Here is a 17,446-nt window from a genome sequence, read left to right as displayed (position 1 = left end):
TTGATCCAATTGGATCTGTGTTATTTTGTTCATAATGCATTCGATTTGCACTAAATATAGATTTTATTTTTTAAATTCAATCCAATCCGTACAATAGCTCAAATCTAATCCAATCTAATTTGCAAAAGTACGGATTGAATCGATTATTTTAGATTAGTTACTTTTTAATATTAAATTATTTAATATTTACGATTTTTTTTTTCTATATAACTAACAATAAAATAAAATAAGTTATTGTTATTTTATGTGTTCAACAATAAATTAAAATAAATAAAATAACAAATTGAAAGGAAGAAACAAAATTTTATGTATGAAAAAATGTTTTATTTTATTTTAAATTGTATATAGAAAAAAATTATATATAAAAATGAAATATACATTTGATCTATTAAGTTTTGAAATATAATTGTATTTTATGTATTAGACGTTTAAATTACTAATTTCTTTACATTAAAATATTATTTGTTATATAACTTTTTTAATTTTTTTTTATAAATATGTGTGAATTGGATTGAATCGTTATTTTTACATGTCAATCAACATCTCAATTCGCACAAGTACGGATTTTAAATTTTTCAATCCAATCCAATCTGCATAATGCTAATATTCACATTTTGTTAATTGAATCGTGCAGATTGGATTAGATCGTTTATTTTACGAATACCATTTAACATATATATTTTAATAATGATGTCAGCAAATTTATTTAATGTTTAATATTATGAAAATTACATTATTCTATAATTGTTATAAATTTATATATTAAGATTTATTTTTACATTAATTATCTTGATTCAATATATTTTAATATCTTATCAAAAAAAATCTCATTTATTATTTTCTTGAATTAATCAAATTGAAATTTTATTAATTTGTTAAATCAGGTAATAAATAAGACTGTAATTTAATAGAAACATCACTCTTGTTGAAAATTCGATCTAAAAAAGAACATGATAATCTTTGCAAAACAATGAGCAACCATATTAGCAGATCGTTTAATAAAAAACAAAAAAAAATATTATTTAGAGAAAGAAAAAGCTTACCGCAGTCATGTACAACTACCCTAAGCGATGGTTGTTAGACTTTTATTTGAGCTTACATTATATTTTATTGGTTTTATTAAAACTTGGGTTGATTGGATAGTTCTTTGCTGTATTAGCCCATGTTGTTGGTGATCAATTGTTAATGGGCTTAGCATCTGTGAGTAAAGTCTAGGTGAAGCAGAAGTGTGGGCTTTTCTAGTTGACTGAAGCCTTTGATGAGCGTGCCCACCCAACTAGGGTTTTGTAGCTAAGTCCCCTCCCTAACTCTATAAATACATATTGTCTCATCACAATTGTATACCTTTTGATAATCAGATAAAATAAACTGCTTCTGATTTAGAGATCTAGGGAGGAAGACTTAGTTGATAGTATTGCACTATCAAATTGGAGTAACTGTTGTGGATCAATCAGAGATAATTGCTATGGATCAATCAGGTACACATACCTAATTATTATATCTTATTATTGTGTTCTATGTTATATACAAATAGATCTTGGGTTAATTGTTAATTTATCTAACATGTGGTATCAGATTGCCTATTGTATATGATTTAGAACCTATAATTAGTATAATTAATTTGTATATATTAATTATCCATAATTTCATATTAATTTCGTTATTATTTTATGTGTAATTTTTTGTTTATAAATCTTAAAACTTTAGGGATTTTATTGATCTTTAAATTCTCTTTCAATTGATATATTATATGTTTGAATTCATAGTCTATATTAAGAGAATTTTAATTTTAAAGTTTTAGGGTTTATATGATTATAATGTGAAATTATAATTGTGTATTTTGATTTTATGGTTTTTAATCTAAAATTGATTATAGATATCTCATTATTAATTGTTTATGAATGTTCTTAAATGATTAATTTTGTATGGTAATTAAGATTGATATTCCAAATCAATTTTTTTATGCTCTTTATTTTTTGGATCGCTTTTCTTTAGATCTATTGTTTTTTAGTCTTTAATACCCGAAATTAGTAGCATAGATCAATTAGAAATTCAATCCCGAGCAAAACCCATCCAAATTCCGGTGTTTTCGTCGAGTTTTTGGCCGGAAAACACGACCAGACCCGACTGGGCCGAAACGGGTCGCGTGACCCGACTGGAACCCGCCCAGAAAGAAGAAGAAGCAGCCAGGCCGCGAAGCCCACTCGCGCAGGTGGCGCGTGGGGGCGGTGCGGCCACGTGGGGCATCGGTTTTCGACGTTCTTTTTTCCAGCGTGCTTAAAATTCAATTTCTGATTTTTCTATGATTTTTAATTAATTTTTTGACTCCGTTTAATAATTATTATTATTTTAATGATAATTATGCAGTTAAAAAAAATTATTAAAAATAATTTTTGATGATTTTTCGAAATTTGTCAATCATAGAAAATTTTTTGAGTTTCTTCTCGTTCCATAAAACATAGTCACTCTCTTATTTAATTTATTTTGACTATGTAGTCTCCACCAATTTTCTTATATTCACATCTTTTGATTATTTGTTGTTCTAAAGTTATAAAACTTGGTTGTTTGATACAAAAATAATGTGTTATGGTGGACACTTTATTTTTTGCTTATCAATATAATAAAAGCAATTATATATCTCTTTTGGAAATTTGGTTGAAAATTATTAATTTTCAATGATTGTTTTATCACCAAATTTCACATGTTGAAGAAAATATTATATTTTTGGTTGACTATATGTGTAATTACTTGCCCAAAGGTAGTATTTACATATATTAGTTCACATTCCATGAAGTGAGTTAATATTAAATGTATATATTTTAATTATTTGCCCAAAGGTAATAATTTAAATATATAAATTTATTATTATTTTTTGCTTGAATTAATACATATTTTTAAGAAATTTATTTGCCCAAAGGTAATAAAATTCTTAAATGATATGTATTTTTTCTTTGTTGTTAACTTCATGAAGGTAGATCATGTGTGTGTTATATTCTCACCCCAAAGGAGAGTTTATAATGACCAGTTGATTCTACAATATTTTCTAATACATTGCTCATATTGCTTATTCAAGTTTTAATTTTTGAATTTTTCAGTCTCCTTTTCTGTGAACAACAATAATGCTTCCATCGATATTTTGAATGCTTCCAACTACAAGACATGGAAACGAGATGTGGAATTTACTTTAGGCATAATGGATTTGGACTTGTGCCTACGAGAAGAAAAACCTACTGATCTTACTCGACTCAAAGATGTACTCGCCGAGAGAACTCATCATGCACAATGGGAAAAGTCAAGTCGACTTAGTCTTCTTACTATGAAAAGATCCATTCCTGAACATCTATTGAGTGGTTTGCCAGACACTACAAATGCCAAAGAGTTTTTCAATGCTGTAGAAAAATTATATGACACTGGTGAAAACGCTGAAGCTGGACATCTTATGGATGAAATGACAACCATTAAGTATGATGAATTAAAAGGAGTGCGTGATTTTATTCTGAAATTGGTGAATGTTCAGTCCAAGTTGAAAGATCATAATATTCCTCTTCCTGACTCTTTCATTATTCATCGAGCTCTTCATGCTCTTCCTGCCTCTTTCAGCCTTATCAAGACAAAATTCTACAACACTTACAATCAAACATGGACTATCACGATCTAATTTCTCAAAGGTGTGTAGCCGAAGAAAGCAAGCTTAAAAGGGAGAAGAATGAATCTCGCTAACTATGTTTCTCACCTCAAGCCCAACAAAGGAAAAGGAAAATTCAAGAATAAAAATGATGGTGCTACTAAACAGAATGGTAATGGTAAGGAGCATAAGAATAAACAGAAGAATAACAATGGAAAGTCCAAATACTCTAATGTGAAGTGTTACTTTTGTGAAAAATTGGGGCATCGGAGAACGGACTGTCACAAATTTAAAACTTGGTTAGAAAAGAAGCAAGCACAATCAGGTAATCCATTGGCATGTGTTTGTTTTGAATCTAATCTAGTTGATGTTCCTATTGATTCTTGGTGGTTAGACAGTGGTGCTATTGTTCATGTTTCTGCTTCCTTACAGGGGCTAAGGGATCTCAGGAAGCCAAGTGAGAGGGAGTCCAAGCTTAAAGTGGGCAATGATGTTCGAGTTGACGTTATCTATGTTGGAACATTTATTCTTGAATTACAAGCCTCGTGATAAGATTATTCTGAACAATACTTTTTATGTTCCTACTTTTAAAAGGAATTTAGTTTCGCTTCCGCTTTTGGTTAAACAAGGATATTCTTTTCATTTTGCAAATGATAATGTTGACATTATGCTTGACTCTCGAATTATTGGAAATTGTTTTTATTCTGATGGTCTTTACAAGTTGTCATTGGCTCCTTTAGATTCCTCTTTTAATGTTGTGAATTCTGTGGGTAAAAGACCTCATATTAAGGAAACATCCTTATTGTTATGGCACAAAAGATTGGGTCATATTTCCATAGAAAGGGTTGATCGTTTAATTAAATCTGAAATACTTCCTCCTCTTGATGCTTCTGATTGGGATACTTGTGTTGATTGTACTCGTGGAAAATTGACTAAAACAAGAAAGAAGACTGCAAACCGCAGTCAATCTTTATTGGAAATTATCCACACAGACATCAGTGGTCCTTATTCCACCACGTTGTGCAGAAACAAGTATTTTATTACTTTTATCGATGATTTTTCTCGTTATGGATTCACCTATTTAATTAAAGAAAAATCTGACGCCCTTGATAAACTCAAAATTTTTCGAAATGAGGTTGAGAAACAATTAGGAAGAGTCATCAAAGTTGTTCATTCTGATCGTGGAGGAGAATACTATGGTCGTTATACAGAATCTGGACAACACATGGGGCTTTTTGCAGAGTACTTACAAGAAAATGGTATAGTTGCTCAATACACTATGCCTGGTTCACCTGAGCAAAATGGCGTTGCTGAAAGGAGAAATCGCACTCTCATGGATATGGTTAGAAGTATGATGAGTAGAACAAATCTTCCAGAGTTTTTATGGGGTGAAGCACTTATGACTCCAACTTATATTTTAAATCGTGTTCCCAGTAAATCTGTTCCCAAGACCCCTTTTGAGTTGTGGACTGGGCGGAAGCCTAGTCTAAATCATCTTCGAGTATGGGGTTGTCCAGCTGAAGTAAAGATTTATGATCCTAAATTGAAAAAGTTAGATCCGAGAACAAATCGCTGTTATTTCATTGGTTATCCAATGCGCTCAAAAGGCTATCGCTTTTACTGTCCCACTCGTGGTACGCGAATTGTTGAATCTCGCATCGCTAAATTTCGGAATTTGATGTTGCTGAAAAAATTCCTTCAACATCTCTTGAAATGGGGGAGTCCTCTAAAGGAATTTGTATTCCTATGTCATTTTCAAGAGATGATAATAGTAGTCTCCATCCTACTCCAGTTGGTAATGCTCCCATTGTTGATGAATACATGGCCCCCGATATCGAAGATGATGAAGGTCTTATTATTGATGAAGGGCCTATTAATGATGAAGCTCCTATTGTTAATGAGAATCCTGTCATTGAAGAAATTCCAGTTGTGGAAGATGTTATTCAAAACAATGATCAACAAAGAGAAGTTATTCCAGAAGTACCTCCTCTAAGAAGATCTCAGAGACAAAAGAAGTCAACAAAGTGTCATGATAATTTTGTTTATCTTGGAGAAGGAGAATATGATATTGATCATTTTGTGGATCCTGTCACTTTTAGTGAAGCACTTAATAGTCCACAATCTTCAAAATGGTTAGCAAACTACGATGATGAGATCGACTCCATGAAGAAAAATGGTGTATGGGAGCTAGTTTTATTACCTGATGGTTTTAAACCAATAGGTTGTAAGTGGATTTTAAAGGCTAAAAGGGATAAAAAGGGACAGATTGAAAGGTTTAAAGCGCGTTTAGTGGCTAAAGGCTTTACTCAAAGAGAAGGTATTGATTACACTGAAACTTTCTCACCTGTTTCCACTAAAGATTCATTCAGAATTATTATGGCCTTAGTTGCGCATTTTGATTTAGAATTGCATCAAATGGATGTTAAAACTGCTTTTTTGAATGGAGAATTGAATGAGGAAGTCTATATGTCTCAACCTGAAGGCTACAAGGAGAATGGAAAAGAACACTTAGTTTGCAAGTTGAAACGATCCATTTATGGTCTCAAACAGGCATCTCGCCAAAGGGTACTTGAAGTTTGACAAGGCTTCGTGACATCGTTTGGTTTCGTAGAGAACAAGTTTGATCAGTGTATTTATATGAAGATCAGTGGGAGTCGTTATATTTTTCTTGTTCTTTACGTAGATGACATTTTACTTGCCAGCAGTGATTTGTCACTACTAAATGAGACCAAAAATTTTCTGTCTTCCAATTTTGATATGAAAGATCTTGGAGAGGCATCTTATGTTTTGGGGATTGAGATCCATCGTGACAGGAATCGAAAAGTTCTTGGCTTATCTCAAGAAGCTTACATTAATCGTGTGCTCAAAAGGTTCAACATGGATTTATGTAAAGCTGGTTCTGTTCCTATTCTGAAAGGGGACAAGTTCACTAAGCAGCAATGTCCTAAGAACGACTTGGAAAGAGGAGCAATGAAGAACATCCCTTATGCAAGTGTAGTAGGGAGTTTGATGTATGCTCAGGTTTGCACTCGACCTGACATAGCTTTCGTAGTAAATGTTCTTGGGAGATATTTATCTGATCCCGGCCTTGATCATTGGGTTGCGGCCAAGAAAGTTTTGAGATATTTGCAAAGAACGAAGAGTTTTATGCTTGTGTATAAGCATGTTGACAATCTTCGAGTTGTTGGTTATTCGCATCTCGATTTTGGTGGTTGTGTAGATGATTTAAAGTCAACTTACGGCTATATTTTCACCTTGGCGAGTGCCGCTATTTCTTGGAAGAGTGTCAAACGTACTTTGATCACGTCATCTACTATGTATGCTGAGTTTGTTGCATGTTATGGGGCATCTTTGCAAGCTTTGTGGCTGAAGAATTTTATTTCGGAGATACGAGTGGTTGATTCTATTTCCACACCTATGCTAATCTTTTGTGATAATGATGCTGCTGTTTTCTTTTCAAAGAATAACAAGATTAGTAGTGCTTCTAAACACATGGAAATAAAGTATCTCACTGTCAGAGACTTGGTCAAGAAAGGAGACATTGTTATTGAAAATTGCAAGACCGAGTCGATGTTAGCTGATCCTCTAACCAAAGGGTTAAGTGTCGTGCTGTTTAATAAACATGTTGTTAATATGGGCATTTTAGAATCTTTTGATCTTTTGGGTTAGTGGGAGTTTTGTTTTCTGTTTGTTTTTAGAAATTATTATTTATAATTTTCTGAATAAAGTTATGAACTACATTTTATGTTTCAATATTTTTTATTATTGAATGGATATGTTTTCAATTATGTTTTGTTATATTCTCGAGAATGATTGAATTGAAAGCATGTGGTTCATATTGTTGTGATCATTGTCTTTTAAATTTATTTGCTTATTGACAATGATATGTTGTTGGCTTAATTCTTTAAGCAAGTTCAGTGACACTTACTTATTTTAAGTGGTGTATGTTTAATTTCACTGGCTTATTTATTAAGCATCACGGTATCAGTGAAATTGAGGACTGATAAGGATATTATGTTATTTTAAATTGATCACATGTTGAACATAATTCCTTACCACACTACTAGACTTATTGACCATGTCGATTTAATACTTTGGTATTTGTGATTATGAATGTCTTTTGTTGAGCTAAAAACAATATGACTGTCATAGTTCATTATCAAAGGTTAAATTGGACCGGTATGTTGAGATGATATCAGAGAACTATCATTTTTTAAAGTGGCCACAAATGTTTTCTTGTTGTTCAACCCATGAGTCGTTTTCAAACAAAATTATTTTGATATATAATATATATGTATTAAAATCAATGTAGCCCAAGTGGGAGAATGTTAGACTTTTATTTGAGCTTACATTATATTTTATTGGTTTTATTAAAACTTGGGTTGATTGGATAGTTCTTTGCTGTATTAGCCCATGTTGTTGGTGATCAATTGTTAATGGGCTTAGCATCTGTGAGTAAAGTCTAGGTGAAGCAGAAGTGTGGGCTTTTCTAGTTGACTGAAGCCTTTGATGAGCAAAGTGCCCGCCTCAACTAGGGTTTTGTAGCTAAGGTCCCTCCCTAACTCTATAAATACATATTGTCTCATCACAATTGTATACCTTTTGATAATCAGATAAAATAAACTGCTTCTGATTTAGAGATCTAGGGAGGAAGACTTAGTTGATAGTATTGCACTATCAAATTGGAGTAACTGTTGTGGATCAATCAGAGATAATTGCTATGGATCAATCAGGTACACATACCTAATTATTATATCTTATTATTGTGTTCTATGTTATATACAAATAGATCTTGGGTTAATTGTTAATTTATCTAACATTGGTATCAAGGAAACATTACTATGCAGGTCTTGAATAACCGATAGACAATCAGATTCAAGCTCTACCAAATTTCATGATTACTTCTTGATCCAACTAAGAGCCTCTTTGATGGCCAATACTTCAGCCATATCGAGTGCCACCAAACCCCAATAATACACAGTCCTAGCTTGAACAAGGTACCCATGACAATCTCTCGCAACAATTCCAAATTCAAAAGAAGAATTTTCTCCGAAAATAGCTGCATCAACCGAGACTTTGATTATGTTTTCCCGAGGCTTGACCCAAGATTCAGCTCCATCTCCAACCATACCAGTAGGAAATCGAGCAATTGTAGCAAAATCTACAAAGTACTGCAATACTGAAACATTAACATCGTTAACATGGTCACGTTTTTGCTGCCAAACAAGATTGTTACATGCTCTCCAAAGTGCCCAACTCACCATTGCTATTTCACAATGCTTTTTCAGTGCTATAAAGGGTTAGAACACTAGAGAACAAGCTAGGAAAATCACTCAGATCCCCCTTCTAAAATTTGGTATGATCTTTTGCCAGCATTGAGCAGTAAAACTCACATGAAACCAACCCCATAAAACACAGTTGAGCATTATTTTAGTAATACTCCATGATTTTATTTGACTACTATATATATGTTGTGTTTAATGTAATTATAAAAAAGCTATAAATATACTAAATAAAACTAAAATTTTAAGTTTGGCTCGAGATTGTCAAAGCTACTGAAAGGGTGGGGAAATGATTTGTCCATCTGATCCTCCTTTTTTCTTAATAAAAAAATGTAAGTTTTTTTATATTTATACTAATACTTGGAATAAACACCATTTTTGTAACTCATTTTTTTTTTATAACATCATTTGTTGTGGAAGAAAATAATAATGAACAAATTTCAATTACAAAAAGAAGTGTAAATTACAATTTCATATTATAATATCTTTCTCAATTTAGTTTGAAAATATATATTAAAATATTTTTTAAGTTTTTTTTTATAGTGGTATTTATTATAATTATAAAATTATTTTTGTAAAAATTAAATTTTTTGTTGAATAATTTACTTGCATAATTTTTTTTTAAAGTTTTTTTAAACATATATGGTAAATAGGATTATCCAACAATCTCTTGTCGATAATGTAAACCATTCAAAGTACTAGTAAGTATGTTGCACTTTGCATCCAGTTGTTTATAGAAATGTTGAATTATATATAACTATTAGTTGAATAATAAAATTATATCCAATAATTTTAAATATACTCTTATGTATTATTTTTTTAAAAAAAATATATATTTATTAAAAAAAGAAAATCTATACACTCTCTTATATAAAAAAGACGCAAAAAAATATTTTCAAAATAATTTTTATCGTCGGAGCTTATTTATAGTCACGACTATTAAAGTTGATATCATTATTGTATTTTACTTTATTGATATTATTAATTAAATAAGGATCTATAAGTACTCACTTTGAATCATTATGTTATTATTTAATTTAATTGAATCATTTGTTATTATATACATGTAATTATTTTTTATTTTTAATTAATTAATAATATATAATCTCTTATTAAATATTAATAAACGTAGTCGCACTTCGTGTAATTATATAATAAAGTAATTATAAATTTTAGTTTGATGTTTTAAAATTTTTTGTTTGTTCTCTCTATTTAGTTAAATTATAACTTAGATATATTATTTTACGAAATAAAGTATAATGACAAAGTGATTTTAATTGTAATCAAATATTTTTACATTAACATTAATTTTTTTTTTCCAAGCCCTCAATAACGATTGAAATCCGATTTATGATCTAATTACACTGAACCGATCTAATTGCACTGACTCAGTCAAATCCAATCCAATTACAAAAAATTGGACACGCAGTTACAATTGGATTGAAGTGGAAGTGAGTAATTGTATTTTAATTGAATTGGATCGGTTATTGGAAGAAACTTTCAAAGTCTAATTACAAGCAATGATCTAATTTTATTACATATAAGGATGTGTCTACACATTTGGTACCCTATGTTTTATCTAGTTAGGTACTATGTATTTTTAATAATGCTAATCGATACCTTGTATTTTAAAATCATACATATTTGGTACACTAAATTCAATTTTTTTTTTTGATAAAATTTTATCAATACAATCAAACTGTCTAAAATTTTATGAATTCTGAATTCAAATTTAATTATTTGATTACATATAACTGAGATCTGTTTGGTTAAATTGATAAATTTTACTTTAAGGTACCAAACATATACAATTTTAAAATATAAGGTACCAATTAAGTAATATTAAAAATAAAAAATACCAAATATGTTTTTCATGAAAACACAAAATACTAAATGAATATATATATACATATATCTATTCATATATAATAAAAAAATATTTAAATTTTATTTTTATTTTTATTTGTTGTTTATTAATTTTCGATAAATCTTATTATACCTAAGTAAAAAAATTCCTATTAATATTAAATATATTTGTTGTCTATTTTTTTTTAATTAATATTAAAATCAAGTGTTGAATAAAAATAATATTTATAATAAAAAAAATTTATTCAACTATTATATGTGATAGAAAGAACTTGTGACTAATAAAAATAATATTTATATACTATATGATTTCTAAAGTAAAATTGTTTCTAAAATATTTATTATTAAATTTTCTTCATAAAATAAAAAAACTTCACAATTTAGTAAAAATAAAAAATCTTATAAAATATCACCTAATTTATTTTTTAATTTTTTATATAAATATATAGATAGAATATATAGAAAGTAGAATAAAAAAAATAGATCCCATATGCTGTATTTTTTAATTTTTTTTCTTCATATTTACGGTTTGAGTTTTTAAAGTGATTGCACCGCTAATTGTAATAGGAATTTCTATACGATTTTTTGTTGCAATTTAGATTACAACGCTACTTGCAATAATATTTTTTTTATAGAATTTCGTAAAAATAAAAAAAAAAATTAAAGTATAAAAATGAAAAAACTTTTAATTAATAATGGGTTAATTTCACAAATGCACAAAAACAATAAAAAAACAACAAAAATACGGTTTCACGGAATTTTAAATATTTTTACGATTTTTTTGATTTTATTTACATAAAATACGGTCTTTTATGTTGAAATTTTGTTAATTTTTTGTTAATTTTTTGTTATATGTATGTAATTTTTTGTTGTTATTTTGATGTTATTTTGATGTTACTTTTATGTTGTTTTCTTGTTGATTTTATGTTGTTTTCGTGTTATTTTTTAGAAAACCGTAAAAATGTAAAAAAACATCTTTTAAACGTAAAAATGTAAATATTTTACAAAAATTAGTGCCTTATGTAATTGTTCCATTAATAATCTCGAAATATCATCATACCAAAAATTAGAATAAATATTTGGAAAAATAACACGGTGGAAGTGGAACTCTTCTTGAAAAAAATAATGCATAAAAAATAAATTCATTTATTATTATTATTATTAGATCCTAAAAGAAGCGAAAGACAGAGAGAGCAAGTTTCAAGGTTTTCGCACCAAAAAGAAGGCCTTTCTCTCTCTCTCTAATATCTCTCTCTCTGTTCTGATGTTCTCCCCCTTTTCCAATTTTAGGGTTTTGAAATGTGGAGGAACAATGGAACACTCTGAAGAAATCCCCCTTTCCCAAAATACTACCGACCATCCCTCAACCCACGACACCCAGTTAGGGTTTCAGCATCCACCCCCGTCTTCTTCCTCTTCTAACAATAATAGCAATGGTGATCCCGATCCTGAAACTTCTGATCTCGCTCATGGGGCAGTCGAGAAGGAGAAGGAGAAGGATGCAGATGAAACTGGAGGTACTATTTGTCAGGAGCTAACGAATTTGGAATTGAAGAAGAACGAGGAAGAGCCGGTTCTGAAACCTGATTTGGAGGAGGAGGAGGAGGAGAAGAAAGAGGAAAAAGAAGAAGAGAAGGAAGAGGAAAAGGTTGCTGACAGGGATTTGAGTGGTGAAGAAATGGGGAGCCGGAATGGAAGTGATGATGGAAATGAGAATGTGAGTGAGAACGAGAATGCAAATGATGATGATGATGATGATGATGATGATGATGATGATGGGAAGAGAGAAGTAGAAGAGAACGATGATGAAGATGGTGGAGTTGGAGAGAATAAGAGTGGAAATGAGACTGAGAATGGAAGTGAAGTAAATAATGGTGTCGGTGAGATGGAGAAGAAGAACGGTTATGGTGGTGGTATTCGAAAGTATCAGTACCCAGTGAGGCCTGAAGCTGAAGATTGCTCCTTTTACCTCAAGACTGGAACGTGTAAGTTTGGATCCAATTGCAAGTTTAATCACCCAATTAGAAAGAGAACCAATCAGGTATTCTTCTTCTTCTTCAATTGTTATTTATTTATTAATTTTTTTTATCACTACTCCACTTCAAAGTGAAGCTGTTTGAGTATGCATTGTCTTTATCTTTGTGGGTCTTAATCTATCTAATGTCTTTTTCCTTTCCCAATATTTGTTTCTATATATGTATATATATGTATGATGTATGTACTTGTTTGTTGGGTTGTGCTATGGTTGGTGGGTTTTGTTGTGGGAAACTTTGCTGGTTGTGGATAACATTAGAGATACTTCTTCTTGCTGTATTGTTTGCTCTTTTCATGGAGGAAGGAAGCTAGTTATCTTAGTAAAGTATTTATGCTAGCTTTTGGAGGATTAGTCTCTTTCTTGCTGGATTTGATATTTTTGTTGCAGCTTAATTATGTTTATTATTTATAAGAAGATATAGTTTTTATTATTATATATTTTCAATTATATTTGCTTATGTTGTGTCTTCCATTTTTGAATTATCGTTTTGAAGGGTGCTAGGGAGAAAGTAAAAGAAAGGGAAGATTCCACGGAAAAGCCTGGGCAGTCAGAATGCAAGGTTTTTTATAGTTTCAACGATTCAAAATGTTATAATTTGATCGTTTCTCTTGTTTTGTGAATTTTTTCGTAGTTATGATTATTTCCATTTGTCATAACTGGTATGAATGTTAAAAGTTATATATAATAAGATTTCAGGAGGTTTTTTCACTTACCTTCTATACCACATATTTGACTGCAATGTATCTCTTTCAGACTAATAATAGATTTGTGGTGTTATAAACCTTGAGCTTCTTGCAGTATTATTTGAGGTCAGGGGGATGTAAATTTGGAAAAGCGTGTAAATATAACCACACTAGAGGAAAGACTTCTGCAGCACCATTAGCACCAGTTCTAGAGTTCAACTTTGTTGGTCTGCCAATCCGAGTGGTATAACATTATTGTTCTGTCTATATTGTAACCTATCCACATATAATAGTAGCAATATTTGCTTTTAGTCATCTTATGTGGTTTATATTGCAGGGTGAGAAAGAATGCCCATATTACATGAGAACTGGCTCCTGTAAGTATGGAGGAAACTGCAGGTTTAATCACCCTGATCCAACTGATGCAGCGGCGGGAAGTGATACTTCTGCAGGATATGGTAATGGTAGACCTGTCTCATTACAAGGTGCACGACAATCAACTCTACCATCTTGGTCTTCTCCGAGATCTTTGAATGAGACTGCTCCCTTTATGCCAATGATGCTTTCCCCAAATCAAGGGGTTCCTTCACAAAATTCAGAGTGGAATGGGTATCAGGTACTTTTAAACTAAGAAACTGTCTGCTACTGTCTGAAATACCGAGATTTAATTAACTTTATTTTTTGTTTGATGCTTCTAGTGAGTATTTTTAAGGAGGAATTTAAAGCGAGTACACTCTTATTTTTCTATTTCACATTCTTTTTATTGAATTCTATTGCTTAAATTTCATTCCTTTCTTACATGCAAGCTATCATTAAGCTCACATCACCTCATTTTTATTAATTATTTAACTTATATTTGTCACCCCTTTTGATTGCTTTTAAAAGCAGCAACATATTTTGTTTCTTGCTTAGAGTCCTTATCATCCTGATTTTGGTTTCAGTTATAGATCTCTTGTTTACTGTGAACAGTAATAATACCAAATAATTCAATATTATTCAGATAGAGTTTTATTACAAGTGTAACATGGTTTTTCTTGTTTTAACATATGCTTTAATATATTTATGTCATTAATTTATATGTTTTGGCATTGGACTATGCTTTGAGAGATGCTAGTGGAATGATTTTTTTCCGATAAATATTTAAGGACACCGCAGGATTTTAACAATTATAATCAATTAGAAATTTTCATTTGTTTTTTGGTCTGAACAAAATGTATAATGTAAGCTATTTCAAATTCAGGCTAATCTTGTTGTGTTGGTTATGGAATCTCATTTAAACCTGTTGTTACTGTGTCAAAAGAATTAAATTACCACTTTGTGGAATGTGTGCTCAATATATAATATAAACTATTCAAAATCAGCAGGCTCAAGTGGTAGGTTGTGTATTTTTTCTATTAAAATAAAGAGTGGTTGGTTAAATAATCTTATTGTGTAGGTTATGGAATCTCGTATAAAACGGTTGTTACAAATGTCAAAAGACTTAAAATACACATTGTGGAATGTGTGTTCAGTATATAATATAAAATATACGCTCAAGTGTCAAATGATAGGTTAAGTGTGAGTAGGGGTCAACTGTTTATTATAAAATATATGTATTTGTATGTATCTAAAGGCAGCATATAGTAATTTTGTCTTTTATGTGTATTGTATAGGCTCCAGTTTATCTACCAGATAGGAACTTGCCTCCACCACCTGCATATGTGATGAACAACCCTGTGACTGAAACCAATATTTATCAACACCATCCGCCCCAGAAATTAATGGAAGAATATCCAGAACGGCCTGGCCAACCCGAGTGCACTTTCTTCTTAAAAACCGGGGATTGTAAGTTCAAATCCAATTGCAAATATCACCATCCAAAGAAGACTGCTATGGGAGCTTCCCCATGTACCCTTAGCGACAAGGGCCTGCCTTTGAGACCGGTAATTTTGTTCACCGAGCAGAGTATATCATCACTTTAATTGGAAATAACTTACACTTGATCATTTTCTCTAAATATTTGGTTCGATTTCCAGGATCAGAATATCTGCACATACTACAGTCGGTACGGAATATGCAAATTTGGACCTGCTTGTAAGTATGATCATCCAGTACAGCAGACGCCAACCATGTCGAGTGTAGAAAATCAACCTCCTCTTTACAGTAACTTGGCCGGTGAAGGAGCTAGGAGAAGCCGAAATGAGACTACAATTCAGCAGTTGGTTTAGTTTAGTTTAGCATTGGCGGAGGGGAAAGGGGTTGTAGTTTCTTTCTTTTCTCAACTTGAATTTTCTTAATAAACCTTTTTTCTTTTTCCTTGGCCTAACTGGCAACTGCCACTTGAGGGAATGGCACTTTTCACTTAACGATATTATCTAGTAGTATTTAATTTACCAAAATCCTGCTAAAACAGATATGTAAATTATGTTATTATTCATGTCAGCTTACCAACGAATATAAATGCAATGCAATTGAGACATTTTCAACATTTTATGTGTGTTTAAGCTTTAGATTAACTTTCTTGCTAGCTATCTTTGGGTGTTGTATTCTTGCTTGTGTTATACTTTTGTTACAGTGCTACTTACGAATTGGTTCATCTTTTTTCTTAATTTTGACCTTTTTTTTTTGAAACAGTCTTAATTTTGACCTTTATACTCGATAAGTATGATTATCAATGAGATTTGGTCATTTTCTTTAACGTTTCTACTCAGCATCGGTCATTGTCTTTTATTTTTCTTTTTTAATATACTAGTGGTGTCTCACGTGCTTCGCACGTGTGGGGCTCTTAAAATTATTTAAGTACAACTATTTTGAAAAATAATTAGTATTGTATCTCCAAAATTTATAACACTATCAAATTGTATCCTCTAAAATGTACATCATAATGATAAAGTTTTGTGAACTATTCTATTTATAAAAATATAGTACTTTTGTTAGCTTTGATTTTTTTTTTATCATTTCACAATTAATGTGTCGTTGTAAATTAATTAATTTTCACATGAACATAGACAATTACTAAATTATGCCTTTTTTTTTTAAAAAAAAAAAAGAAATTAATTAAATATTTTTTTTCTAATAATTAAATCCAACATAAAATATATTATTATTGATTTAGATGAGAAATTTGCACCTTCATTTCTTATGTTTTGAGAATATCAATTTAGGTTTGTAACTAAAGAAATATCGTAACGAATATGAATATGAGTTGATAAATATGAAAAAACTTGAATCTGATTTGTTTAAATGAATTTAATTTGTTAGAGGAAGAATTTTAAATCTTTTTTCCTTAAGATTTATTGCATTTTCAATAAAAAAAAATTAAGAATTACATAAAGACTAAATATTTATATAAAAAAAATATATGATAATAGTTAAAGATCAAGATAAAACGCTAACTGTTCAATATTTTAATAGTAAAAATAAGTAAAATCTAATACTATTATGTAAGGAGATATGTTTAATCTTCCATATAGAATGATAAAAAACACTAATTATTCTATTTATGTAATTAGATAAAAAAAAATTAAATCCAACAATATCAATAATTTAAATTAATTTTTGACAGTCTAAAAAGTTCGAGAAACAGAATTTAATTAGTACATGTCGTGAAAAAACTTCCTAATTAGTTTTTTTTTTAATTTTTTTTTTCATATCTGGTCTGATTAATTTTTTATATATTCAATAATTTATAGTACTTGTTGTTTCTTAATCCCTATTCTACAACTAATTAACTTACCCTATATACAATATTTTATGCATTGATCATCAAATTCATATCATGGTCAACAATTGAATATTCTATTATTTTTATCAAAATAGTTTTATCTTTTCTTGCATAATATTATGAATCAAACAAAATGAAAGTATATATATTGGAGTCTCATATCATATATAAAAAAAAACAATAAAAATACTTTACATATTAATATGTGAGTATATATGTGAGAACAAAGGACTTTTTAGTAATTTACTTAGT

The 17,446-nt window shown here is 30.2% G+C and overlaps 1 protein-coding gene across 1 annotated transcript; it reads left to right on the top strand.

The window, feature by feature from the left end:
* Positions 1-11,877: 11,877 nt before the first annotated feature.
* On the top strand, positions 11,878-15,958 carry LOC115711667 (zinc finger CCCH domain-containing protein 43). The gene is made up of 6 exons (XM_030640041.2): positions 11,878-12,814; positions 13,302-13,367; positions 13,607-13,735; positions 13,829-14,107; positions 15,144-15,413; positions 15,507-15,958. The coding sequence occupies exons 1-6, from the start codon at positions 12,038-12,040 to the stop codon at positions 15,696-15,698; spliced, it is 1,713 nt and encodes a 570-aa protein (XP_030495901.2). The 5' UTR covers positions 11,878-12,037; the 3' UTR covers positions 15,699-15,958.
* The last annotated feature ends 1,488 nt before the right edge of the window (positions 15,959-17,446 follow it).

This window comes from Cannabis sativa, chromosome 3 (assembly GCF_029168945.1).
Source record: "Cannabis sativa cultivar Pink pepper isolate KNU-18-1 chromosome 3, ASM2916894v1, whole genome shotgun sequence".
Lineage (NCBI taxonomy): Eukaryota > Viridiplantae > Streptophyta > Magnoliopsida > Rosales > Cannabaceae > Cannabis > Cannabis sativa.
The sequence above is the reverse complement of the archived record's forward strand: the minus strand, read 5'-3'. Positions and strand labels throughout refer to the sequence as shown.